This window comes from Rhipicephalus microplus, chromosome 1 (genome assembly GCF_043290135.1).
Source record: "Rhipicephalus microplus isolate Deutch F79 chromosome 1, USDA_Rmic, whole genome shotgun sequence".
NCBI classification, from domain to species: Eukaryota; Metazoa; Arthropoda; class Arachnida; order Ixodida; family Ixodidae; genus Rhipicephalus; species Rhipicephalus microplus.
In genome coordinates this window covers 50830522-50858495 of record NC_134700.1, presented here as the reverse complement: position 1 = coordinate 50858495, position 27974 = coordinate 50830522, and the positions used below count along the sequence as shown (strand labels likewise).

At 43.8% G+C, this 27974-nt stretch overlaps 1 protein-coding gene across 1 annotated transcript in view; it reads right to left on the bottom strand.

The window, feature by feature from the left end:
• The window catches only part of LOC142765291 (uncharacterized), a 107946-nt gene extending 81146 nt beyond the window's left edge, over nt 1–26800 (bottom strand). Inside the window, exons 1-2 of the mRNA XM_075866030.1 lie at nt 26774–26800; nt 22275–22388 (exon numbers count right to left, since the gene is read on the bottom strand). Of these exons, the coding sequence (XP_075722145.1) occupies nt 22275–22388; nt 26774–26800 (141 nt within the window). The remainder of the gene's footprint in view (nt 1–22274; nt 22389–26773) is intronic.
• Between the last annotated feature and the right edge of the window lie 1174 nt (nt 26801–27974).

Here is a 27974-nt window from a genome sequence, read left to right as displayed (position 1 = left end):
GAGGCATCAGTAAGACACTTGCAAGAACGTTTGACACAAACGGGGCAAAAATCGTACATGTGGCGACGCCCTTCACTACGGCATCTCTCTTAATCATATGCTGGTTTCGGGACCTAAAACACAACATATCAATCTTTCAAAAAAGTGCCGCCATATCCACGAAGTGAATGATGATGAGTGGGCGAAGCTCCGGAGGTAAACCATGAATCCTCCGTACATTTTGCCCACTCGATTTTATCACAACGCTCCCCCTAGCGTACGTCGCCGCACTAAATCGAACGATTGCCTTCCACCAATGACGCGCGCTTTATGTGACATCATTCCTATTGTATAACATCTCGCATCTTTCATCATCCCCTACAAGTAACGCCATCTAGTTTATAACATCTTGCACCCTTTCATCATCAGCTATGAGTACCGCCATCTAGCGAGCACTGCAAGAACTAAACGGGAGGTGGCTACATATAGGGAACGGTACCGCCATCTAGTGCACAGTACAAGAACTAAACAAGAGGTAGCTACATACAGGGGACGCACAGCCCACGCCTTAAGGAGCTTCGCCCCTAAAAATAAGAACACTTCATAGTTCAAGGCTCGACGAAACCTCGTCTGGGTAGAGACATTCATTGGAAGAAAAAAATAAAACAAGTACTAGCCTCGTCTGCAGAAAAACAAAACATATATTGACGTTTTGTGATTGCTACGGATTCCTTGTTTCCAATGAAGAGAATCCAAAAGGATATGGCAACTTATGGGAAGGATGGCGCAAAGTGCGCATATTTTTTTTTGTGTATGGGAGATGATCCCGCGTCCGTTTAATTGTATTTGTGGTCATTTTAATGCGCATTGATTTTATACGTAGCCATATCAATAGGCACTTCTCCGTCGCAATTGTGCTCGCAGAATACCTGTCTATGATCTGGTCACTCTTAAAATGATGATCCACCAAGGCAGTCGGGCTTGAATTGCCTCTCTTGACATCATTCTTGTTCTGCTGGATTTTTGCAATTTTCAGTGTGACCTATGTTGGATGCGTCGAAACCTATGTTGGATGTTGGATGCGCCGTTTGCATGGTATTTGAAGACAATTTTTGCCATGACGCGTTACAAGTCACGCCGTTACCAGTAACGCGTATTTTTTTTCGGCAGCTTAGTAACTCACTCGTTAAAATTTAGTTACTGTAACGGGTGATGTACTTTCGACACCATTTTTTGGTAACGTGCGGTGTCACGTTACTCATTACTTTTCAATCCCCTGTGTGCAACTTTTTCAGAGCTTGGTCTGGCCAATTCTTTCGACGCAGTATCGGACAGCTCTTAGCCGGCCTAGTGTAGAGAAACAATGCTGGGTGTACAGGTGGAAATGGTTTTTGGTGTTGAAACGATGGGCAAAAAGTTTAAAAGCATGCCAAATTACTGTGGCAAAGGTTGAGCCATCGCCCCACAAAGGTTTAGGAAAGCCGCGAAATCCACAAAGAGAAATGGTACGGACATGCATTTCGTGGAAGTGTATTGGAGCAGATAGATTGTTGGTAGCTGGCCTTTCTGTGCCCAGAAGACAGGCGGCCCTAAAGGAAACCGGAGGGACCGGTCTACTTTATATGACGTGTTCTTTGGGACACTTCGTTCAGAGGGGGTGGGGGTGGGGGGAAGCAAGATTTTTTTCTAGAGGTGAAAAAAGAGCGCACCTATGGACCACATTGTGGGGCACGACCACCGCATCGAACTTGACATGTTCTGCGTCTGAAACTTGATATCAATTACTAAAAGTGGTTTTTATGGAATTTTGGCTCTTCCAGAACAAAACTGTAGCTTCTACCAGTCTACGGGTGCACTGCCGATCGATAGCCTGCCTCAAAAGAATTTCGCACATAAAGAAAAGTAGATGTTACGCAAGAAAGAGAAAAGATCTTTCAAGAAATGCAAGCGAAACACGAAACGCAGAGTTTTGTTCTTGCATAGCACATTTTTTTTACTCACTACTTTGTTGGTAGCGAGAAAGAACATTATTGGTATCGCTTTCTCCGAAATAGTACAGCTATCATGGTGGCTCCAGATAGCAACATGACATACATGACTGCTGTTAGTCTCCTAGCCATGGTTATCGCAAGAGAGTGATTTCATTCGAAATTGCCTCGGATCTGGACATAAATAACAAAATTTCATTCAGTATTTTCAAATTTAGGCATATACCAACCCAGTAGCGGGAACACGAACTTAGTTTTAATCGTGCCTAATTTAGGAGGTGAAAAATATTGAACATATACAACATGAATAGACCAATTCTATTCCCCATTGTTCTCGCAAGCTCAGGACGATATAACACATACATATCACCGTTGCAAAATATTTCGAGTACGAAGTGATTACGAGAAAAAAGTATACTAACATTGCTTCAAACTTGTAGAGTAAAGAGAAGTACTTGTGAAAGTAAAAAAATTGCGATATTTTATAATAGTTGCTGCTCAATTTTGTCTACCGGGTTGATAAAACTTATCAACATTGTCTGAACAACAAATATTGCTTATTTCTTTCTGCAATAGCAGCTACGTTTGTGTTCACTGAACTCTTGAGCGAGCGTGGCTGACTTTGAACACTTAGACATAAAAGCTCTCAAAATTTTTCGGTAGTTGTACAGGTTATTGTTAAGAATAATGTATATGCTGAAGTAATTCTTTCCGTGAGTAGGCAATAAAGCTTTTCTTGGCTACTACATATTTGTACATCTATTTTTTAGTATAGGATCACCGTCCAAAGAGTGCCTTTTTCGTGAAGGTACTGTGTGCATACGCATGATTTGAGGTGGTCAAAACGTGACACCTGGTGCATACAAAAGAACATCTGTGTCACAAACATGCAAATATCCCCCAACCAAAAAAAGAAGGAATCATACAGTTCTCCGCTACTGCCTACTGGTACGCGCAGGTCAGTTTTGGAGGCGATTGACCACCAAATTTATTTCGAGGATCTCCACTGAAGGTGCTGTTGGCCGCCGGAAAAAGTCGATCCATGAAAATTTCTTGCGAGTTCGAGGATACTTTTTTGTAGATAGTTTGGATGATTTATTGTTATACTCTCTTTAGTGTGACACTGTGAGATATAGCTTTACCATGGTGTACACAATCAGAGGCCATCACGTGTACCTCGAAAGGCATGTATAACGTTATAAGCTCCGGCAAATAAAATTTTCATGAATAAGTATCAATTGTAAACGTTTTTTTATACTGCTTGTTTGGGTTAGATATTCTATGTGAAAGTAAATTTATGTGAAAAATACATTTTAGTTTTAAATAATCTTATCTTTGGTTTCTGCAACAAAAATGCATTGATTGGTGTAATGGCAGAAGAAACGTTCGCATTGGTGTAACGGCAGAAGAAACGTTCGTTACTTTTTTCCGTAATGGTACGCGTTGCCTTTTTTGTTCTGTAACGTAATTCATTACTTTTTAGGGTAACGAGTACAGCTCTGCTTGTAGAAATTATCTGGATACTTTGAGCTTTCGGGACGGTGGGAGGGCTTCAGAAATTTCGACCACTTGGGTTTCTTTACCGTGTGCTAGAATCTGAGCACATGGGTCTGCAGAACATTCGCCTCCATTGTAATGTATTTTCGTGTTCATCAGCATTGATTGGTATGGTGTGATATTTATTACCAAGAGATTGAAGGACCCATAGCTCGTACTCAGTATTGGAGTTAGCCAGGACATCACTCAGGACATCATTTATTGTTCTAACTATAGTTCATAAAAAAGGGGTCATTTTTTCTTTCAATTTACAACAGCATATGTGTACAGGTAGGAAGCTCTTATTTGGGCGCGATTTCACTTGTATACTGATGAAAGTGTAGATCAAGCCATGGCAACGTTAAGGGGGGTGGAAGGGTAAACGGCCGAAAAAAAATGAGTTTGCACTTTAGACACCAATAAATGAACTATACTCTGAAGAACAAACCTGTGGAAGCCTGACGTCGAGCGGCCGCTCCAAGCGGTTTAAACGCCGCGCCCACTTGTGCCGCGTGCCCACTAGTGAAGCATTATCCGCACGTAAAACTTGATTTTCTCAAATGGCATTTTCTGTAATTCTTTCCACTTTAAGGTACATTTTCTCCGAAAGTATTGTATCTATTTCGATGAAATTTTGTATGTGTGAGCTACAACAAATCAAAACAATTTGAATAAAGAAATTGATGAATTCATAATGGTGAAGCTATATTTTTATTTTTTACGAAAGCTTCAAAAAATGTAGTAGTTTTTTTTAACTCAGATTTAACCTATGTATCTCTGCAACAACATGGCTCAATATAGTCACATATCTTTTGGTAGTTGCAAAGAGAAGTATTGAATGAGTGAAGCTCTTTTAAATTTTGAGAGTGGGTCATTGGAAGGATATAAGACCTAGGCATAAAAAAGGGTGCCACTGCATACCCAGTGGCCTTTTTCACGAGAACGTAAAATTTCATTGCAATACTTCGAGCCTATCCTAATATATTCCGCTTTACTGACATATACGATTTACCCTACCATACCCTTAAAACAATATAATTGATGTTCTGGCACGGCCTATTACTGATTAAGAGCCAGTATATGTAGCAGAATGCTGAATGGCTTCTGTGATATGAAGTACACCCACTTGCAGGGCACAAGTAATGCCCAATTTAGACCAACTTTACCAAACGATGGATAGAGCAGAACAGTGCTATAACGTTGTCAATGTATCCTTTTCTGCCTAGCAACACGTAATATAGCGCCAAAAAAAAGAGAGGAAGAGTTTTTCTTTGAAACAATGCAGAATGAATTTCCACCTCTTCTTTATTAGATTAACAGATAGCTGAGATATTTGATACGTATTCGTTTTACAACGACATGAACCGTGCTCAAGACTGAAGTTAGGACACCAAAAATGCCTACTAACAATAGAAGGTGCGCACATCGGCGGAAAAGAAAAACAAACACGATGTCTTATCGGCAAACATCCGCGAAATATTGGAACCTGCCTATCTGGGACATGGGGCGAGGAGGGTCTGCGTGAAACAGAACTGTTGAAGTATTTGGCCTCAATCTTATGCTAGTTAATCGACGGCTGGAACACGCACGTGCTACCATTATTACCAAGAATGTTTTAATAGTCATTTGTCTTTCGGCACCACAGCAGCATTGGAACTGCCGATGTCATAAACAGGGGGTAGAGAGGTCTATAAACAGCATCAATCTTGGCAATTATCCTGGGCCTGACAAGCTAAGGCGTTTAAAATTGGACTATTAAAGTGCTCGCAAATATCTTTATGAGTCATATGAATTTGATGGCCTGCCTAGCTACGTTAGTGAAGCACATACAGTTTTGATACCTTAGAAAGAACCGTCCGAGAAGTTAAAATTACTTTCTCCTTCCAAAACGTTTTTATGGTGAATACAAATTTTAATAATTTTTTTAGTACGAACATCATGGAGTAATCAAAAAGTTAGTAGGGCCTAACCAAACATGTGAGATTATGGGACATTTCCATCTCACTAATATACCAAGACGCGATGCGCTCTACATTGTTCTGATACATATCAAGGAGGCATAGCGATTTTATGGATGTATATGAGAAAGCGTTTGATTGTGTTTCACATGTCTCTACTTGCCATTTTTACTATGTTAGCAATGGATCAATATTCACAGATAGCGGATCTATACTGGAATTGCAGGACATGTCTGGTAATTACAATTCACTAGGAGCTACAATTAACATGAAGAGTTCTGTCCATAAAGGCTGCCTGGTGAGTCCCGTACTTTTCACTCCATATAAAATTGTTGCTATGAGCATTAGTTCAAAACAGCAGCACTCGTAGCTTTAGATTACAAGAATCGGAAGTTAAAGTGCTGGCTTATGCGCACGATATGAGCGAAGCATGCGACTACATGCTTCACTCATATTGCACTCGCGGCAATTTCGCTAGCTTCCATTAACCAAATTCGGTATTACGTGACGTGAGGGGATTAACGAGGTATGTGACTGGCGAAAACATGATATTCATGACTTGCGTGTCATTTAAAAACCTGACTACATGCCATGCTCATGATGCGCTCTCTGTCGTTTTGCTTGCTTCACATATACAAAAATTTGTATTACGTGATGTGAACCAACGACGAAAATAAATGACTCACTCAAACATGATGGTCATGAAATGCGCGCAACGTAAAACATGGCTACAAGCAACGCTCGCAGTGCACTCCCAGCCGTTTCGCTAGCTTCACATATAGCATATTATTTGGTATTACGTGGCGTGAATGGACGACTTAGCACTAATTCCAGGTGCGAACATGATAATCTTGATATGGAAGTCATCGACGGCATAATTTACGACGGCCTCTTAATATTGAGATGATCTTAATGTGAGAATGCAACTTTCCTCGTACGTGCTTCGCATATCATCGATTCCCACTGTCTGTGTGATCGAGCAATTTTTCGTATTTCTTCATTTGCGTCGTATGTAAGGGAAGTATTTATTTCAGAAACGTTGAAAGGGCTTTGTTTTCTATTTGGCACTTTACTTCTATTTGGCACTTTACTTTTCTGTGCGAAACAACAAACGCGCCAACGCACAAGAAACTTCACAAAATCTCTAACAATTACGACAGTGCTAGGAAACTCTCTTCTGGAGAGTACTTGCGTGTCCCATATTTTAATCTCTTTTCCAAAGTAAAGGAATTGTTTTTGAGGCAGTGTATAGTAATTCTATCAAAAAAAGTGGAAGTACTCCACCTCTACAGAGTAACAAAACGCTGCCCGAAGCACAGTAGCACGATTCCACCGAGTTATGTGGTAGGACACGTCATGAAAGAAAAAAATGGCATTGCTCGGGCCTAAATTGGGCTTTTTATTAGTTTCTGTCCGCTTTCCTCGCGCGCAGACTGTCAGGATAGGTAAGTAGGATCACTAGACAATAAATAGGGAGGGGGGTGAAAGAAAGTTGTTCAATTGATACTTGGACCTTTGGCCTCTAGACGAACACAAGATGGCGCTTCCGAGATGCTAAACACTACAACACACTAAATGTTTTTTTTGTTTTTCATGATATTTATTACGATGTCTGTTAGAATGAACGTAAAACGGCACTAATAGTATGAAAAATAAGTACAATCAAAAAGAGACAAATAGTGCTCTAGCGTTACACGACGAATAACGAATTTGAGTAGAGCAGCGAGATTTCTTCAAATCGCGTCATAGACAAAAGGTAGCGAGACCAAGCACCTCACCAACATGCGGAGCAGTCCAGTCTGAACGCCATTTCATCATAAGTGTACTTTAGGTGAGCAAACATTCTATTAAAAAGTGAGATGGAAGGACGGCAGATGAGCGTTTATTTGTTGATGTTATATGGGATGTTTGTGCATGATCTGCCTGCATTTTCTTGCTCGAAAGCGCAGATTTAGGTATATCCGCGTTTGTTACACGCAACTGGACTGTATTTCATGTGTTCGATGTGTTTGTTTTGTGGTGTATGAGATCAGAAAGTTCAGTTGCTGTGCTTTTCCGTGGAAAAAATTAATATGCAAATTATGATATGAACGGCCTTTGCACTTACTCACTGAGTGGTTAGTCACTTCTGCATACGACACTTCGCACTTATAAAATTTACACTGAACATTTCACTTTCGTTTACCCTCTTGGTAATATTTTCAACCATCCTTGTTCACTTTCCATGACTAAAATTCCAAAACCTAACTGTTGCCATACGTTGGGCTCAGTGCAGCGTTCCCTGTGCGTGGCGTTCATGAGCGAAAAAGCAATAATATAAGCATAAGCCAATGGAAACTTCAACTTCAATTCAATCATAAAAAGATTGAATGAGGTCATATTCACTTACTTCACTACGCAGATCCGAAGCTAAAAGCGAGAATATAAAGCGCTTTAAATGCGTTCCAGTGTAAATAGGGAGTTAATCATCAGTAATCATCAGTTCATTGGCACTCACCGGTAACGCTAATGTGTTTTTATTATCTCTAATGCCACGCCAAAACAATCACTACTTTTCTGCTGCACATATTCGTGGTTATTAAGTAGTGCTACGGTGTGGTGGCGAAATCGACATATCAATCAGAAGCAGTAGTATAATAACTTTCACAGTCTCATGCACAAAGAGTAGACGGGCCTTCCACTCTTTTTGAGAGAGGTAGAGTGGAAAGCAGTTTTACTCTCTCCTTTCATGCATTGTGAAACTGATTTTCACGCTAGCTGATGCTGTGCAAGAGTAGAAAAACAGTCTGATGATTAACTTTGCCTTTTTAGTTCTCCGATACTCTCCACAGTTTTTAGAGCGAACAACTTTTATTTGGAGCATAGTTAGCTTATTTTTCATTCAGACGCACTTTTGAGCGAACTTCGGCGACTGTGAGCGTATCTATCGAGCTGCTTACCTTAGGGTGCTCTCGTGGTCACCCCCTTAACTTGGCGTTAACGAAAGTTAGCATAGGAGGGTAAGATGGTTTGACGAAAATGACGCGCTTGTCAAGACATGAATAACTTCACAATCCTGTCTCGTGCGTCATCAAACACTTCTCGCCAGACAGTGGCACATACCCACAAGCTAGTATGGGCCGCTGGTATGTGGGTATGGGCCACAGGTTATTTACACTTAACGCAGGAACAATGAGAACGCACATGGTCAATTTTAATGCGCGAGCGTTAATTACCAGAAGTCGGTAGCATCGACCCGACGAATGCAACGAATAAATGTCAGGTTTCCAGCTGGAATCAAACGCAAGCCTTCTGGGTGGCAATGCATCATTTTACAACAGAGCTACACTCTGAGGCAAAATTACCCGAAAAGGGAGAAACGGAGCCCAATAGGCGTGCGCGATGAACGAATAGACCATTGAGGAGCAACCACAGAGGGAAGCGCGCGGCGCGAAACCATTTACTCTCCCCTAGAGATGAACCGCCCGGGCATTGCAGGCAACGCAAAAACCGTTGCCAAGGAGACGAGCCCTCCTTCTCCACAGAACACATGTCCTTCTCTTCCTCTGCTTGCTCAATCTTTACCCGTAGTTTGCCGGCGGTGGTTGCGTAGCATTTGGGCTCGGGGTGCTCGACCACGGCCGCCTGGATTCTACGATCTAAGAATTAAGACGTGGTGCCTGTTGTTACGAAGCGCGCCTCCAACGACGTTACGAAGGGCGCCACAAAATCTCACCGCTGCTATCACTTTTACAAAAGACGGCAACGCCAACACGATCCCGAAGGCGCCACTGCTTTGAACTCCGCCGCGAAGGTCACCAGCCGTTTGGTAGGGTAGGTTTTTCAGCTCGCGACTGCTTTTGCGCAGAGCTGATAGACGAGCAGACCAAACGACGGTGAGTTAAACAAGGTTTATGTACAGCATATATACAGAAACGTTAGAAATTCGGCACTGGGGCCGACAGCTTAGAGACCCGAAGAGCCGAGCTCTCCTCTCTAACACATAGGTCTACTGCTAACACATAGCTCAACTGCTCGCGCCGCGCCGCAGGGCTTCTTTTATATGCACCGGATGGATTCTTTGAGTAACGAAATGTCCAATCAGAAGCGCCGCTGGTCGTGAGGTCAGAATCCTCCAATGGGGTCGCCGCTGGGCCGCGTCATCGAATCTGAAGCCGCTGCGCTGCACGTGGCTGCACCCAAGGACGAGTGACGTCACCACGCATTGCGTCAGACTCTCAAGACAGGAAGGCGCCGGCTCGCTGGCTGAGGTGACTCACTGCACGTGCGCGGCAGAAAGGCACCATCGCGTGATGGCGCCGTTGAGTAATTCATCGTGTCAGGCGGGCTCGCGTGCTGGCCTTGACACAGATTGCCTTTTTCAGAGGCATGGACGTTCGCTGTGGACTCGCAGACATAACACTGTGTGTACGCCTGGATGAGCGTGCGCAGCTGCTTTAGCGTTTCGCTGCACCCATGAAGTCTTGGGCAAGCCTTGACAGGTCACCACACCGCGCTGTATATCTCTGGCTTCAAGATAGTCATGGCCAACACACGACAGCAACAGTTGGGAAGGCCAATATGGCGGCCGAGAAGAACAGGCATATCGGATATATACTTCAGACCGACTCAGGGCAGAAAACAGCGCTGGATTCTAAGGCAAGTAGGTTATCATTCTTTATTCTACTCTACTTGTCGTGTGTGCGATGCGGATCGTGCATGCCCGCAACGGGCTCGGTCGTGTTGTATATCGCACGCACGAAATGCATCGCGAAGGTGAGCTTCGGCGTCTGCAGTTCGCCTGTGCTTTGCGACCGCCTAGAAATCAGCCGCCATTGCCGTCAGCCTCCTGTACGCTCGCTCATCGAGTGCTCGTCTGTCTTCGCCGCCGTGATGAGCTCCGTGCTGACGATATTGGGTTGAGACCTTGTCGCTGTGTTAGGAGTCGTCGAAAACACGTTGCGGGTTCTCGTAAAGAGCTTGGTTGTAGTATGTCGCGCGCTGTAAGTGTACCAGTACGGGCTAGCGAGGCTTTCGCTAGCGCCGGAACGCACTGCAAATTGGTCGCCATTATAGTTCGCTTCCCCGTCAGTCGGTCGCAAGCAGCTCAGCGCAGCTCGTTGGCCGCGGCGGTGGACTCCCTCGAGGGAGGGCGCGGCGCTGCACTCCCTCGAATTTGTGGAAAAGGACCGCATTACCCTCGATTTCTTCGGCGCTAGCTCCAAACCAGCTCGGCGCTGTTCGTGGCGGCGGCCAAGCGTACGCTCGCTCTTCTGTTCGAGGTTCGCTGGCGGCAGACACTCCGCGTTCAGTGCCGTGTTTGGTCTCGCGTTTGCTTGCTCGAGCTGAACGACGTCGCTCGCTTAAGATTCGCCGACTTGTTAGCGACACGGTGGTTCGCGGAGTTGTGACTGCGGCCACCGCTCCTAAGCTGTGGCGCTACGGGGATCGAAATGAGCGTTTGACGATGTGTGACATCACGGTGAAATTATTAGCATGTTACATCTCACATATGTTTTCATTTCACTTGCACGAATTTCTCATATGCGTTTGTATTCATCCTCTGTCGCGTGTGACTCACTATTTTACGTACTTATTGTGCAGCCGTGGGCACACACCATACTGAAGACTGTGCGCTGGCGTCTGCGATGATCATCATCCATCTCTTTCGTCAGAGCTGCTTCAGAAGGACTGTGCGAGATGTGAAGGTAAAGTTATTTGTCTGTCATATTTGAACGCTTGTTTTTATATTAACGTGCACGTACTTGTCTTATGCGTGCATCATTATCTTCTGTGCCATGTGCCTAACTATTTTTACTATAATATTGTACGTGCAGCCGTGAAAAGAGAACAGGCAGAAGGCTACGTGCGCTGGCGTTTGCAATGCCTGTCATCTATCGCTTTTGTCGGAGGAGCTCCCCAAGGAGTGAACAAGATTTGGCAAAGAGGCTGTACTTGTACACTTCTCCATGAATGTACTTAAAAGAATGGGGAAACTTCATGTGTATGTAGAAAAATAAAAGATTTCGATGTCTCACTTTTGACTTTCGTTGTTACCATGACTGTGAAAGCAGTTACACATATGCAGCTAACTACTTTTTCGCGTGTTCTTTTCTGCGGAATTTGTTGCCAACTGCGCAGAAAAATAGGCGAAAAAAGTATTAAGCCACGCGGAAAATAAACAAAAAACGATGTTTCAACTGGAACAAAAGTTCACCCGATTGCAGTATTGAGTCGATCAACCGTTCGTCCGGCAAAGTGCAACTGTGAGGACTAACGGTTGCCCGGTAAGGTGTAAATGTGGGGATTACCAGTTGTTCTATAAGGTGCAATTATGAGGACTAAATGTTAGTCCTTTGAGGTGAACTGTGGGACTAACGGCTACTCACCAAGGTGTAAATGTGAGTACTAAATGTTAGTCCTTGAGGGGACTAACTGTTAGACCCGTTGCCGTTAGTTCTTAAAGGGATAATTGGTTATGGCAGCCCCATTAGTCCCGAAAAGGACGAACCACACACCCTTTTAACACCCTTTTGCCGTAGAATGTACGCCAGGTCTCGAAACTACTTTTCAAATAGACGCTAATCTTAGTGAGAGAGAGAGATAAAGATACAAGGAAAGGCAGGGAGGTTAACCAGACGCACATCTGGTTTGCTACCCTGCACTGGGGAAGGGGTAAAGGGGAGAAAAGAAGTTGCACAAGGATGAGAAGGTACACACAATCACGAGCACACTCGGGGAGCACACACAGTTCTCAGGCGGTCGCTCAGGTTTGTTGACTTAAGGTAAAGAAGCAGTGCTTTAGTTGCTTTCTGCGCAACTGATGCAGATGCCCAAGGTCCTAGTATCTTCTGCACACAAAATGGTCCGGGGTCAAGTCGATTCAAAACCATCCGTAGCTGGCATCGCTGTGTGTCGTAGCAAGCGCAGCTGCAGAGGACGTGTTCGATGGTTTCTTCATCTCCACAGTAGTCGCATGTAGGAGTGTCTGCCATACCAATGCGAAAGGAGTACACCTTTGTGAATTCAACACCCAACCAAGGGCGGCATAACAGTGTCGCATCGGAGCGGGAAAGTTGTGATGGTAGCTTTAGCTTGAGCGAAGGATCCAGTTCATAAAATTGACACCTTTGGAAGCTGGTAGACGACCAGAACGTGCGTGTGAGATCTCGAGCCAGCAGGTAAAGTTGTCTTGCTTCATCATTCCTTGATAGAGGAATCGGGACTACACGGGTTTCTTCATGGGCTGAGCGGGCTGCATCATCGGCTAGTTCATTTCCGGTAATACCGATATGTCCAGGCAGCCATTGATATATAATATCATGCCCTCGTGCTAGAGCTTCATGATGGCAATGTCTTATTTCTTGTACCAGTTGGTCATGGCTCCTCCTACGCATGGCAGACTGCAAACTCTGAAGCGCTGCCTTCGAATCACAGAATATGACCCATTTTCCTGGACGTTCTTGAACGAGATATTGTAAAGCAGCCCTTATAGCAGCAAGCTCTGATGCCGTATATGTAGTCATATGCGACAACTTAAACTTGATTGTCATTTCTGCAGCCGGAATTACAGCGGCACCTGATGAGCTGCTGGATGAGACGGACCCATCAGTGTATATCTGCGTTCGGTCTAAGTACAACTCATGTAATAATAGCAGTGTTGCTTGCTTCAATGCTACTCTGGAGTGACTGCTTTTCTTTTTGATTCCCGGAATTTCTAGACGTACTTGCGGCTGGTCGAGGCACCACAAAGGGCATGCCGTTCTCGCAGCTGGCGTATATCCTGATGGAATGCTGTTTAGGTGCTTGGCTATGACGTCTGAAAACGTAGCACGTGGTCTTCCGGAAGGTAGAAGGGCCAAGTGGTGGTCGGGGACACGGCTAGCATGTCGAATGTGTGCTCTGAGGCAATCCACTAACGGCTACTCACCAAGGTGTAAATGTGAGGACTAAATGTTAGTCCTTGAGGGGACTAACTGTTAGGCCCGTTGCCGTTAGTTCTTAAAGGGATAATTGGTTATGGCAGCCCCATTAGTCCCGAAAAGGACGAACCACACACCCTTTTAACACCCTTTTGCCGTAGAATGTACGCCAGGTCTCGAAACTACTTTTCAAATAGACGCTAATCTTAGTGAGAGAGAGAGATTAAGATACAAGGAAAGGCAGGGAGGTTAACCAGACGCACATCTGGTTTGCTACCCTGCACTGGGGAAGGGGTAAAGGGGAGAAAAGAAGTTGCACAAGGATGAGAAGGTACACACAATCACGAGCACACTCGGGGAGCACACACAGTTCTCAGGCGGTCGCTCAGGTTTGTTGACTTAAGGTAAAGAAGCAGTGCTTTAGTTGCTTTCTGCGCAACTGATGCAGATGCCCAAGGTCCTAGTATCTTCTGCACACAAAATGGTCCGGGGTCAATTCGATTCAAAACCATCCGTAGCTGGCATCGCTGTGTGTCGTAGCAAGCGCAGCTGCAGAGGACGTGTTCGATGGTTTCTTCATCTCCACAGTAGTCGCATGTAGGAGTGTCTGCCATACCAATGCGAAAGCAGTACACCTTTGTGAATTCAACACCCAACCAAGGGCGGCATAACAGTGTCGCATCGGAGCGGGAAAGTTGTGATGGTAGCTTTAGCTTGAGCGAAGGATCCAGTTCATAAAATTGACACCTTTGGAAGCTGGTAGACGACCAGAACGTGCGTGTGAGATCTCGAGCCAGCAGGTAAAGTTGTCTTGCTTCATCATTCCTTGATAGAGGAATCGGGACTACACGGGTTTCTTCATGGGCTGAGCGGGCTGCATCATCGGCTAGTTCATTTCCGGTAATACCGATATGTCCAGGCAGCCATTGATATATAATATCATGCCCTCGTGCTAGAGCTTCATGATGGCAATGTCTTATTTCTTGTACCAGTTGGTCATGGCTCCTCCTACGCATGGCAGACTGCAAACTCTGAAGCGCTGCCTTCGAATCACAGAATATGACCCATTTTCCTGGACGTTCTTGAACGAGATATTGTAAAGCAGCCCTTATAGCAGCAAGCTCTGATGCCGTATATGTAGTCATATGCGACAACTTAAACTTGATTGTCATTTCTGCAGCCGGAATTACAGCGGCACCTGATGAGCTGCTGGATGAGACGGACCCATCAGTGTATATCTGCGTTCGGTCTAAGTACAACTCATGTAATAATAGCAGTGTTGCTTGCTTCAATGCTACTCTGGAGTGACTGCTTTTCTTTTTGATTCCCGGAATTTCTAGACGTACTTGCGGCTGGTCGAGGCACCACAAAGGGCATGCCGTTCTCGCAGCTGGCGTATATCCTGATGGAATGCTGTTTAGGTGCTTGGCTATGACGTCTGAAAACGTAGCACGTGGTCTTCCGGAAGGTAGAAGGGCCAAGTGGTGGTCGGGGACACGGCTAGCATGTCGAATGTGTGCTCTGAGGCAATCCACTAACGGCTACTCACCAAGGTGTAAATGTGAGGACTAAATGTTAGTCCTTGAGGGGACTAACTGTTAGGCCCGTTGCCGTTAGTTCTTAAAGGGATAATTGGTTATGGCAGCCCCATTAGTCCCGAAAAGGACGAACCACACACCCTTTTAACACCCTTTTGCCGTAGAGTGTACGCCAGGTCTTGAAACTACTTTTCAAATAGACGCTAATCTTAGTGAAATGTCAATAGTGGTTGCGGTGCTGGCTACCCACGCCCCCCGCCCCAATTTCTAAACATTACTTATGTACTCCTCTGATACAGCCGTCACGTCGGGTTAACGTCAATTAAGACCAGCTGTCATCCGCTGAACTTGATTTATGTAGCAATGTCAAGGGCCAGCAGTTTCGCGAGCATCAGCGCTTCATATCAGCTTATGGTGTTGCTAATACGTATGTTCTAGTTGGCACCGTTGCACAAGTGCAAACGGCTGGTTATTTGAACATCGGTGACTCTTCAACATATGTCTGTGCGTAAAACGTTTGTTCACATATGTAGCGACTATTCATGACGTGTCACTAGATATAAAAATTGCCACATGGTCAACGTCTTTCCGCATGCTTCGCATAACGTTGATTCGCAGGTGCGTGGAATCTGCCAAGTTTTATCTTTTTTTCTGAGAACTGCATAAAAAACCATACAAGTATTTCATGCTGAGGTATTAAAATTTGCAGCAAAAGGTTTCAACACAACATTTATGGCTCACGTTAAATTCGGCCTTGAAATCGGAAAACAATACTGTAAGTAAAAACAGGACACTTTCAACGCCTTGTCCAAATATTTTTGCCGGGCTCGGAGTGTTACAAGAAAGTTAACGTTTCGGTTAACTGCATTACTGTGCCCACGCAACTTATAAGAATAACTACTTGGTACGAAATAATCTGCCGCTCAAGTGTGTTCGATCTCTCGTTAATTTTTGTATTTTGTGGCAGTGTCTGTATCTGAAGAGGACAGAGCGCTCACTAAAAAAATTCTGTACCCATGCTGTCTCTGTATTTTGGCTTGTGTCGTATGTGAAGTAATTTCTCCAGGGTAAATTGTATCATACCAGAATACCATTTCGAAGTATCTTAGTCGACCCCTTGGTACGGAAATGTTGGGTCAATGATGTGACTAAGTAGTGTCAATGTTCGCGTCCTACATGTATTTATATTCAACAAACAGATTAGTGGTATACTGAAGGCGCTTTGCTACTAAGCCCTTTAAATGAACTACTGTTTACGTAAGCTGCATTGGCTTCAACTAGAACGTACGCGTTTTTTGAATAAGATGAAAGAGGAAATTAGGAATATGTGTTAGCGAGAAAAATTGTTTATTATCGTACACAGTACTTTTCTACAAATAGACCATGCAATAATTAGTTCGTCACTGCAATTCCTCTGCTTGCTGAAGAAGTGCATTTTGCTTAATAGATGTAGCGTGACCCACACTTTTTGTGGACCTCACTAGTGACGTTCGCGAGGTAACTTCACGAAGGCTTGTCTAATGACGCACGACGCACGCTTCTCAATGACCTCACAATCCATGCATTTAGTTCACGATTCTTCACTTAACTCCTTGCGAATTCACCAAGATTATTTCCAAGCGCAACACCTGGTTGTTTTGGCCATCAATTTTATTCCGAGAGGCCAGTTTACAGAATACACTGGACATACAAATCAGCACAAGACAAGACCTACTGTTCTTGAGAACGGGAGAACCTATTAGCAGAGGCATTCAGTAGTTTTACTGCTCGTGAAGCTTTGCTGTAACTCTAAGGGAGGGCTATGTGCATTGTGAGCGGGGGCCGCGGGGTGGCGATGCCTTACCACACAGGGCATCGGGCTGACCGGAGGGAAGCTGGCTGCTGGTACCCTATAGGGTCAATGCATATTGTTGTGGCGTGTCACCTAGCAGTGTTCACCGTATGATTACTATTGCCTCCAGTGTGCCGTGTCTAGAGATCGGAAAGAATGCCATATACCCGCTGTGTACATGGTTCTCAATTCACAAAATAAATGACAAAAAAGTCTCCGAGTTCTCGCTTCCTACACTGATCGGCCCGAAAAGTGCAAGCGTGCAATGCTGCGAGATTAAACTGTTGGTTTCACATTTCTTTCTTTGAATGTGAACGTGTGCCAAACGCACTTTGATGAGAGTGACGTGGTTCGCGTGGCCAGTAGCTAAATGGAGGTCTTGTTGTGAAGTCATCCTGTGACGTTCCTAAACTTTTTGACGACCCTAGGCTGAAGATTTTCCATGGCGTAATGGCATATTTGTACGGTGCAAAAAGTTGTGGAGCTCACCCGCCGACAAGTGTCGACGGGAACCAACAACTGAGCTGGATATACTTTGGCTGCATCGACACTGTGCATGAGCCCTTTAGACATAGCTGCAATGGATAACAACGCATTTATTGAAAGTGAGCATACGCCCTGCCGCGGTGGTCTAGTGGCTAAGATACTCGGCTGGTGACCCGCACGTCAAGGGATCGAATCCCGGCTGCGGCAGCTGCATCTCCGATGGAGGCGAAAATGCTGTAGGCCTGTGGGCTCAGATTTGGGCGCACGTTAATGAACACCAGGTGGTCGAAATTTCCGGAGCCTTCCACTACGATTTCTCTTATAGTCATGGTGGTTTTCGGACATTAAACCCAACATATCAATCAAATCAATCAAAGTGAGCATAACAGCCGCCTCTTCCTCAATCCATGCCAGTAGGTAATACAGAATCCCGACGAGTGAAATGATCACCGTTTAGTTTATACAGGCACTGGGATTACCAAAAGCGTAGAGGTGATATTCCAAACAGACGGAGCTGAATGCAGCTCCTCACAGCTTGAAAAATTCAGAGCACGCGTCCGTTGGATCGAGCAGGGACATTAGCGCTAACAAAAGAAGTTTTCTAGAGCGACGGCGCAAGAAACTGTGCACCAAAACGCTTTACAAAACCTGCGCGAGCTGTAAAAGCATCAAGAGTTCATTTTCAATTGACCTAAAACCGAATGCGCTTCAGATATCTGGGGCCCAATTCAAGCCTTTCTTATCCAGAATATGGAATCTTTGCAGAACCGTGCTGTGCGTTTTATTTTTTTCCGGTCATCTTTTCAGGTCAATCCATCATCACTGCACTAAGATCGCGCCGAACTTCAACCATGAATCTATAGTCACCAAACAGCTCACCTTTCATTTTTCCATAAACTGTTTCGTCATTGAATTCTTTCTGACATTTTTTTGCGCCCGATGCTGTCATTTTTCCTCGCCGTGATCACCAGTGGAACGTCAAACGAGTCATACGTCACACTCCACGTTTCTCTAACTCTTTCATAACACGTACTATCATTGAATAGAACAATTTACAATCTCACGTAGCTACCGAAAAAAAACTAATTTCAAGACCTTTTACGCACTGAGCGTATTACTTAAATGTGGTGTTCCACGAGATTTTTTAAAACGGCGTTTCTCTTTTGTTAGTGTCTGTGTAGTTCCTTGTATATTTCGTGTATTTCATGTACCCAGTTTGAGAGGGCACTCTGTAACTGCCTTCTATGCTTGCACGTATAGAATTTTTACCACTTGTGCCTGGTCACTAAAGTGCCTAATTTCAAAGTAAGTTGTAGTTTGCCTTTATTTTTTTTTGCCGTTGTTGTTGCTGTTTTCTCACTGACTCTATACCAGCCAATTGCCAGGATTGCACTTTTATACCATTACTCTCACTTCGATATTTTTGAAATCAATTTTTATATGTCCCCTTATGTAATACCCTCGTCGAAGGCCTTTAGGGGCATTTTGAAATAAAAAAAAAAGAATAGAAATGTGTATTGAGCACGAGACGACAACAATTCGCGTCACATGTTGACGCCCTCGGCGTGGGACGCAGTCATTCATTTATTACGTTTGAGGAGGCAATAAGGCTCTCGCCTCTAAAGCAATAACATTAAAAAGGATAGAAAAAACACAGCATTAGTAAGCTACACAGTAGAGTTAAGGACTGAGAAGCTACACTGCATGGCCAACTGAACTTTGAATGCTCTACGGCACCGTAGTAATGAATCAATGCAAAACGAACACGAAAACGAGGCACACGTCTTATGAAGTATTGCTAGAACTTCATTGCTTGCTAAATTCAAAACACTGATTGGTTGAAAGTGGCTGTTTGTTTAGTGATTACGAGGTAATTTTAAAATAAATATCTTTGTATAGAAGCAGCGATTGTTTAAATAGCGTCAAAGGTTGAATTCGTGCTGTCAAAAGTGGCAACCACTGTAGTTCCGGGACACCCTAAGAACCACCAGAGCTGTTAGAGAACTCTGAATTTTTCAGAAATGTTCACGAAATGCTTAAGAAAAAAGGCATGCTTTTATAGCGAAAGCATATTACAGTAGAATCAGCATGCCGTCAAGTTTCAAGCTTTACGGCTTCATCCGACACTGAAAGTTTTTATATTAGAGCTTTCCCGTTTTTTTAAAGCTAACACCACTCACGAAAGCTATTCGACCTTCTCGGCTACACTTAATAACGTTTCATAGCTCCGTCGCGTGCCGTAAAAATGCAGCGCTGCTGCCACTCCAATGCTCCGCCATGGGTGAGCGCGCCCCTAGCTGTTGCTCCACTCTCTATATCAATCTTTCGCCGAAGGTTCTTGCCAGTGAATATATTGAGAACTCTGTTAATAGACTACTGAGTCACATGCCATGCATGTTACCGTGTAATAATGGCCATCTCTTTATAAACACCATTTGTCACTGGTGCTAAGCGAATTTCTTGCGGGCTCGAGCCTGTTTTCTACCACGCAACAATCCTACGTTTTGTTTGAATGTGAAAACTGCCCTTGAGACACCCACAAACATGGCCTCCCTTTTCCGCTCATCATGTAAAACGAGAAAAAAATCCCACATAAAGTAAGAATTGATGGTATGAGAAGCACAAATGAGGAAGGTTGATATGTCACTTCGAAATGAGCGCAACGTTACGAGGCAGACGTATATTATACAGTACATGACTTCCATGATTTTATGAATATCATGTTTAAACGTGTCACTTACTTTCGTCGTCTATTCACGTCACGTGATAGCAAAATTTGGTATATCTGGAGCTAGCGAAATGGCCGTGAGCGCGCGATGAGCGTAGCATGTAGTCATGTTTTACATAACACGCATATGGCGATTATCATAGTTTCACTTGTGATTAACCTTCGCTGTTTGCTCACGTCACGTAATACCAAATTTGGTATATGTGGAGCTTGCAAAACGGCCGCGAGCACATCATGAGCGTGGCATGTAGTCACGTTCTTAATTGACACGAAACCCATGACTATCAGGTTTGCACCAGCCACATATTTTGTGACCCATTCACGTCCAATATTACCATGTTCGGTATATGTGAAGCTAGAAAAACTACCGCGAGCGCACCATAAACGTGGCGTGTAGTGATGACTTGCATGACAGCACGTCTTAATTTACAGGTTATCTCTTACTTGTATTCGCCATGAAGTCATGTCATACCACAGCAGTTTTGAAATATCTCATGTGAACGAAACCACCGCAAGAGCATTATGACCATGAATTGTATATCATAACATTCATGACCTATTTTCATGAATGCTCATCGTGAACTGCACCTCATTGTTCTAGAAGGTTCACGATTATAGTAGATCGTTTTTTTTTTGACGATTACGCCTACTTCGTGGATTTTACCGTTTATTCTGGAACCCACGCGGCCGCTACGAGTAATGCTAGTATCTTCGACGCCAGGTCCATAAATGCCTACGCGCTTCGCCGCTTCTCAGTTGATCGCCGGCCAACGCTGTGTTTGCCGCTATCAGCGCCCGTGCGTTGCTGTAATCTTATCTTCAGTTTTCTGGCCACAAGTTTAGCTTAATGAATTTTCATTCAAACATTGAGTGTGTTCTCTTCGTCCATGTCACGGCCCCATGACAAGTGCTTCATTTTACTAGCTCTTTTTTAAAAATAGTTTATTTTTGTCTTGTCTAAAATAATATATACAGTAGATCTGGCTCCATTATTTTCTAGGTATGACCCGCAGTTAATAGGTGAACGAGAACAATGTCATCTTCAGTGCTGTCGACACTTGCGGCGTGTGGCACAAACAGGAAAGCGTTACAACTATGATGAGTCTCAGTTCACGCTTGTCCTGTGCATCTGCACGCCGTTTTCGAATGTCTTCCTGTCCGCTTATGTAGGAAACTGAATATATCGAGCTGCTCATCCACTTTCGTGTCACATTTCTATTGCCTTATATAGCATTCCTTGCTTCATCTTAGTGACGAAACTTTCACTTTTTTAAAAACGATAGCCTGTCTTGGGGACCTTCGACACCAAAATTTTGGTCTGTCTGTCTGTATGTACGTTTGTCTGTTTGTCTGCGGTAGGGATTCTTCAAAGGCACCAAATGACACCATATAGTATGTTTTGCTGTGGCGACACTTTAAACGGCCAACCTCATCCGCAGCGCTCACCTATATTGCTCAAGTTTCAGCGTTCATACTTGTGCAATTGTCAATTGAAAATCAATTGTTGCGCTTAACTGAGGCACCATAACAACACATCATTATTTTGTATGTGTGCCTTTATACTTCATAAGGTACACACGTGTAATTCTAAAGATTATAGCGTTTACCACGCTGTTCTGGCAGTGCAACGCGATGCTCAAAAAGGCGGGTGTTTCCAACGCTTCGCTAAGACGACACGGTGGTGGCGCCTGCCCGTTGCTTTCTGCTCTACTCCTTATCGACCCCGAGACAGGCGCGAATCTTTCTCCGTTGGCGCTCACGCCTTCCTTCGTTTTTTGAAGACAACTCCCAGACGACACTCGTGTCTAACGTGCCCCGTTGCACTCGTTCGCCTTCGCTGTTTGGATTGAGACTCTGTAACGCAGCGCTTTCAGAGTATAATTCACCAATTTGCTCGCGCAGAACTTCAAAAAAACGTTTTTTCTTGCTCGGTCCACACGCAAGACTATCATCTTTCGACGACATTTGCAGTGAAAAGTGCAGAACGGGACCAATTTTCGAAATAATTATTTAGTCTGATAAACCTTCTTTGATGTGTAAGAGACCTACACATAATTTGGGGCACCGTTTTGGACAGTGATATTCGTCACTTGAAAAACAACGCTCACGTGATCATACATGCCACTTATGGTATACGAGATTCGAACAAATTTGTTACTGACACGACAGATTCATAAATGACGTTAAGCGTCACAAGACTGATTTCAACCGATTTTGTAAGGTTCCTTGTACATTTTGCAAACTTAAGATAAAAGCAGCGTGTTAATCAGTTCTTATATGTGATTATAAACGCTTCTATTGTCCTAAGTGAAGGCATTGATCTACTCACATAAACAGACTCTGATGACTCGCCGTAACCCACACCATCGTAGCGACCCTGCTCGTAATCTGGCTGGAGGTAGTTGTCACCTTGTGCGAAGACTCCCACGGCTGTGCACAGGAGCTGCGTAGTATTTGGAAAACAAATATTGTTTATTTCTTGTTTATTACGAGTACAAATCATTCCCAGTCATGAACGAATGCTTTACAGCAGCGAGGCCATAATATTCAATATATTTCAGTGTGAAAGATGCACTAAGTGGGTTAGTTGTGTAAGATAAATTATGGGATACTACTCTGCAAGCTTTCAGTACTAGTTTCTTTTGTGAAAATACGCACACCAGTAGAACTTACAAAAAGTCCCAGCTTTGTCTCAATAAACACAATAGCAACAAATTGGAAGGTCATGCGCAGAATGGCGAGCACATAAAAACGTGCTCTGAGTTTCTCGCGCACAAACTACGCACAAAACATAATCACAGGTACAGACGAATACGAATAAGCGTCTCAGTTGTTACTTCACTGTGTCTGAGAAGCACGCCATTTTCGCAAACAGAGGCTGTGCAATGATTGTAGTTACCTTTGTGCGTCTTATAAATACAACGAAATTGTTTCAGTGAAATCCTAACGCCAGCCAACACGTACGACCCTCCCTAACGCGAGATAAAGGCACGCGCGAGAGAGTACACTCTCCTCATCTCCGCATGGTAGATGAGAGCACGCGTGATTCATTGCGCCATCTTGCTGATGATGCTGAAAACAAGATAGCCCCCCCCCCACCCGAGATGCCCGTCAACCACTGTAAGTGATTGATACAAATAGCTTGCCGTTTGAACGTTGAAGGAGATGCTCCTCTGTGAGCAAGTGGTTAACGCCTCGCATTTACGACTTGGAGGTCCTACGTTCGATTCCGCGCGTCGGAGTCTTTTTCTCGAATGTTTTTCTTTCTTGCGTTTACGTATATATAGATACGTATACATATACGATGAGTGACGGCAATGTCCTCGCAAAATAATGCATCGAGTGCAAGTTATATGAAAATTTGAGGGCGCTTGAGGGCCTTGTTAGATTGTTAAAAAAGGCTCCTAAAGGCCGCTCATCTCGCTTTCGCTGTGACAGTGCTTCGTGATTAGCATAGGCCTGGCGCTTTTGAAAGACGGGTAGGAATCGCACTGTTATTTTTTTATTTGCTTAGTACATTCTTATTTAGTGCGATATTAGTTTGGGACACCAGCGGTGGTGGACAACTACGGCGCTACACGCGACTTGCATTCTGGTATCATAACAGCTTTCGCTGTAAAAATATCTGTGCGCCTCTATATAAGCTTTTAGAGACTGTCAATAAATGCCTACTACCAGTACACTTGCGTGGCGCCCAACTCGGCATAATTTTTTCCTTTGCGATTTCACCCACTAGATCCGTAAGGCAATACGCGCAGCTGCACATGAGCGCTAATGCTGCGATTGCTGTTAGTGGCTTTTAGCTTATAAGTATACTTCTTTAAATTACCGCGTTACACGGCTCCGGAAGGAGTCTACGCGTGCGCTGGCTCTTATGGAACACCCACATTTACAGAACGCAAGAACGTCACTGTATAGGATTTTTGTTTCCGCCGCTATCTCGAAAATCCACATTTGTTTATGACTACTCACTATAATCGCTTGTGGAGACTCGTGCCGGTGAGTCACAGTAAGCCGCAAGTGCGAAAGGTGATTTCTCAAGGTCGAGTGAGCTAGCATGCCAATGCCGTTAATGTAAAAGGCCCCATCACAGGCGGGATAGGGGACGTTATGTAGTGGAGCTGAGGTGAACCAGAAACATTGTTACTGCAGAAACTTCGTGCGCTCTACTTCCGATGTACATAAATTGCAACTGCATAATAACGAATGAGTTGCCTTGCATAATTGCAAATGAGTTGCCTTTTTTATCAAGTTATATACGAAGCAGCTTGCGAACGAGGTCTGTCACTGGTGGCGCCGTAGCCGCCGTTAACGATGACGCTGATGATGATGAAGAAGAACAAGTGCCCTCCATTCTCCTTCTGTCATTTCCTTATGCCGTCAGGACACAGCACATGAAAGGTCCGCCACGACGATGACTCTGATGACAATGAAGATGACATAGATCACGGAACGTGACTGCAAAGAAGAAGAAGGAAGCCCATCTAGCTGATCGTGTTTCAGTTAACTAATGTAGACTATTGAAAAATGTTCTTTGATATATAATTTATTACTCCTCCAGTAGGAGCTAATTCATCTAAACGTTTGTCAGGAATAATTTACAAAAAAATATGATATTTCTGTTAATATTCTTTTGGCTTGTATTTAAATATATATATTCCTCTTTGTTAAGCAAGCCAATTATTGGCCCATCTCTCATGGTGGGTGTGAGCTACCAGTTCAGGATCTACATCTACATCTACATCTATACGTCTTGTCCCGCGGTTGAAGCGGTGGTGAAAGCTGGTTCTCCATTCAGGCTTGCTGCTCGCTTGTTCACGGAATTTCGGCTAAGGATTAAGTAGGAGTTGTTGGTTCAGTTGGTCTATCATCGTTTATCATAGTGCAATAGTTGTTTGATAGGTGTTTTTTGTGCAGATCAGACCTGACAAGTTGCCCTTTTCTTTGCCTGGGCCAGGGACTTTCTTTTGGTCTGCTTCCGCTGATTCAAAGGAGGTGCCAGTGGATATTTTCTTGTGCAACTGCATATCACCTGTTCCAGTGGCTCTAGTTCCGACCAATGCCGGCATCATACGGGCGAAAAACCCGAAAATTATTCAGGAAGAATTACGGTTGGTGACGGCCCGTTCGCAGTCTACAACTGAGGTTCACCACTTTGGCAGAGGGGGCATGCTGTGCATTTCGCCAGACCATTTCTGTGTCCAACATCTTTTGAAGTGGTAGATGTTCGCGCCCCAGTCGATGAGCGCGTTCATACCTTTATATTTAGCATGCACCAGAGGCCTATTACGTGGCTTTAACGCCAACATGCCGCCCTCCAAAGTATTAGAATTGTTATTGGCAGCAGTTGCTATTTCCGTCTATCGTTGTTGACGGGTGGTTGATAAGAACAAAATACCATCTGAGTCTGTAACAGTGACCATTGCGGGATCACTCTGACCTATAAAAATTAAGGCTTGGCCTTTAATATACATAGTAGTACCCCTCTCGCCTCATCTGCACCAATGCATATAGTGCTGGCGTTATGTATGTACTGTGAAAGGATGTAGTTCTGCGGTCAGGTGTAGGGTATGTGGCAAAGGTCTGAATTCCAGCGAGTGCCAGAGTAATGAAGAAAAATGTTGCCTATGTTGAGGCTCATGCTGCCGATAGTTAGAGTTCTTCGTCAAAGACACGTGAACTGCAAATTATAGAGATAGTAGAACGAAAACGTTGTTCAAGACAGGAAGCAGCACTTGAAATATAAGCACCAACACAAGGCTACACTAGTGTTACAGCTCGCAATATACCAACAATCAAAGCTCTATCTGTTCCTCTTGAGGAAGCAATTGAGATGGCGGTGTAGAAGGAAACGGAGTGCATCGCTGGGAACCTTTGCGATTCTTTGCCCTAAATTCTCCCGAACCAGATGGCTGGAATGCTTGGTACAGCGGAAACTCATCTCAGTCTATCACCTACCTATGGTGACTCTTCTGAGATTTCAAAGAAGTATGGCTCAGATACGCCAGAGAAGGGTACACAATATGCAGATACAGTAGATGAAGGTAGCATGTCTTAATGCGAGGTTACAAAGATTGGTGTGCAGGACTCAGATGAGGTGGAGACAGATCACTGATGGCTAAAGTGATCAAGATCTCCTTTGTACAAAAAGGCACCTCAGCTGCCAATTTAAAAACGAAAAAGTACCTGAAGAACATCCTGTCTGAAGTTGATTTTCTTAAAGAATATTATCTTAGAAACTCGGTCACTGAGGCTATTCTAGAGAAACAATATGGTAAATTAAAGTCCTTTATTGGAATTGGGGATCAATTCACTCTGCAGCAACTGATCTCATAAACTTGGTATTGAAATGTTATCCAGATATTATTGCACTACATGAATCTTGACTTTCAATGCACGATTCTTTTCAAATAATTAGATTCAGATCTTTACATTTAGACCATCCATCGAAAGGTGGAGGTTTGGAATATTTAATTATTAAAAGAATAAGTCGCAAGGCAAAAATTTCTTATATGCTCATATACATGGTTATGAACGGCGCGAAAATCACGTGAAACGAAAGGTTTGTCATAAATTCCTATTCAATTACGATATTTACTTTTGTTGCAAGGTGATAGATGAAACGGGGATACTTGAGTTAGTGGTAGAAATGTGCAAAGCCTCAATTATTTTCCGAGTTATCTGATCGTTACTCCTAGGGCGATGATGCTAGTTTTTTTCAAATTGAGGGACGCACCCACACTCCCTGCAGTGGGCGGATTTCATGTGATTGGGCATCGGTGCGAACATTGGCCTCGTGTTCCTTAAAGCTCAGACTGACATACCTACCGCGCCCTGCAGGTAGTGTGGGTGCATCCCTCAACTTGAAAAAACAAGCATCATCGCCAGGAGTAACGATCAGACAAGTCAGGAAATAATAAAGGCTTTGCACATTTCGAGCCTTACCTCGTGTATTAGCGTTTCATCCATCGTCTTGCAATGAAAGGAGATATCTTATTTGAATTGGACTTTATAAGAAACCTTTCGTGCTGTTTCACCAGTTGTTTGAACCACGTGCCTGTATATACGCGGGAGTCGACGTGAATAAAAATTAGTTGCGAGTCCGGAGACCATGTTTGTGTGGTCTTCTTCATCCGTGTTTTGTGTGTTTTTTGCACCGTCCTTAACTATGAGCCAACACCGACTCGCCCAACTGTCAGTGTTATTGAGCCTCATGTCACCCGAAAGTGCAATTCTCGCCTTAGAACGAACCATACCAGGCTGCTTGGCTTATTTGGTGGCCAATGCATATTTTCCCAAAGGTGTAATAGATACTCGACGTTTACACGCAGCAGTGACATCTCGTTATAAAAATAAAATTCTAGTCCACGAGTTCAACTCTCTTCATACGTGTTGGGGTTTTCAAACTGATTGATGCAGTAAAATATTGTAAGAATGGGCAGCAAACAACTTGTGTTGCCTGAATTCCAAATTGCCTTTTTATATTAGTGACAGGTCTCGTTCAGCCTTACATTTAGGTTTTGTGAGTTCATAACTCACCAGTTTGTCGTAGAGTGCGTGGGATTGTGTACCAAGAACGATAACTTGCCTATAATAGTTGAGATTGCTTGCCGGATTCGAATGCATGCTCTCAGACTCGAGTATTCATAATTAAAACATAATTATAAAAGATTTAAAATCTGCTTTCACTACTCATTCTGAAGAGCAAGAAGATACGAAAGTCATAAGACTACTTGCACTGATCAAAAAAACATATAAAAGTAGAATTTCTTGTTGAACCTGCCAAAAGCACAACCCACAGTCTGTGGTGGAACTCAGACTGCGCACTGAACTCCCGACGAAAATAGGCAGGTTGGAAAAAACTTATGTATAACGAGTGCCCCCAAAACTGGTCTGAATACAAGTTTCAACAAATTTTAAACGCACAGTTCCTTTAGCTATAGAAGAATTTGATAGAAAACACTATGATTACCTTTCAAATCGTAGCAACAAAAAGGTGCTGTTTAGGTTCATGAGATCACGTAAAACG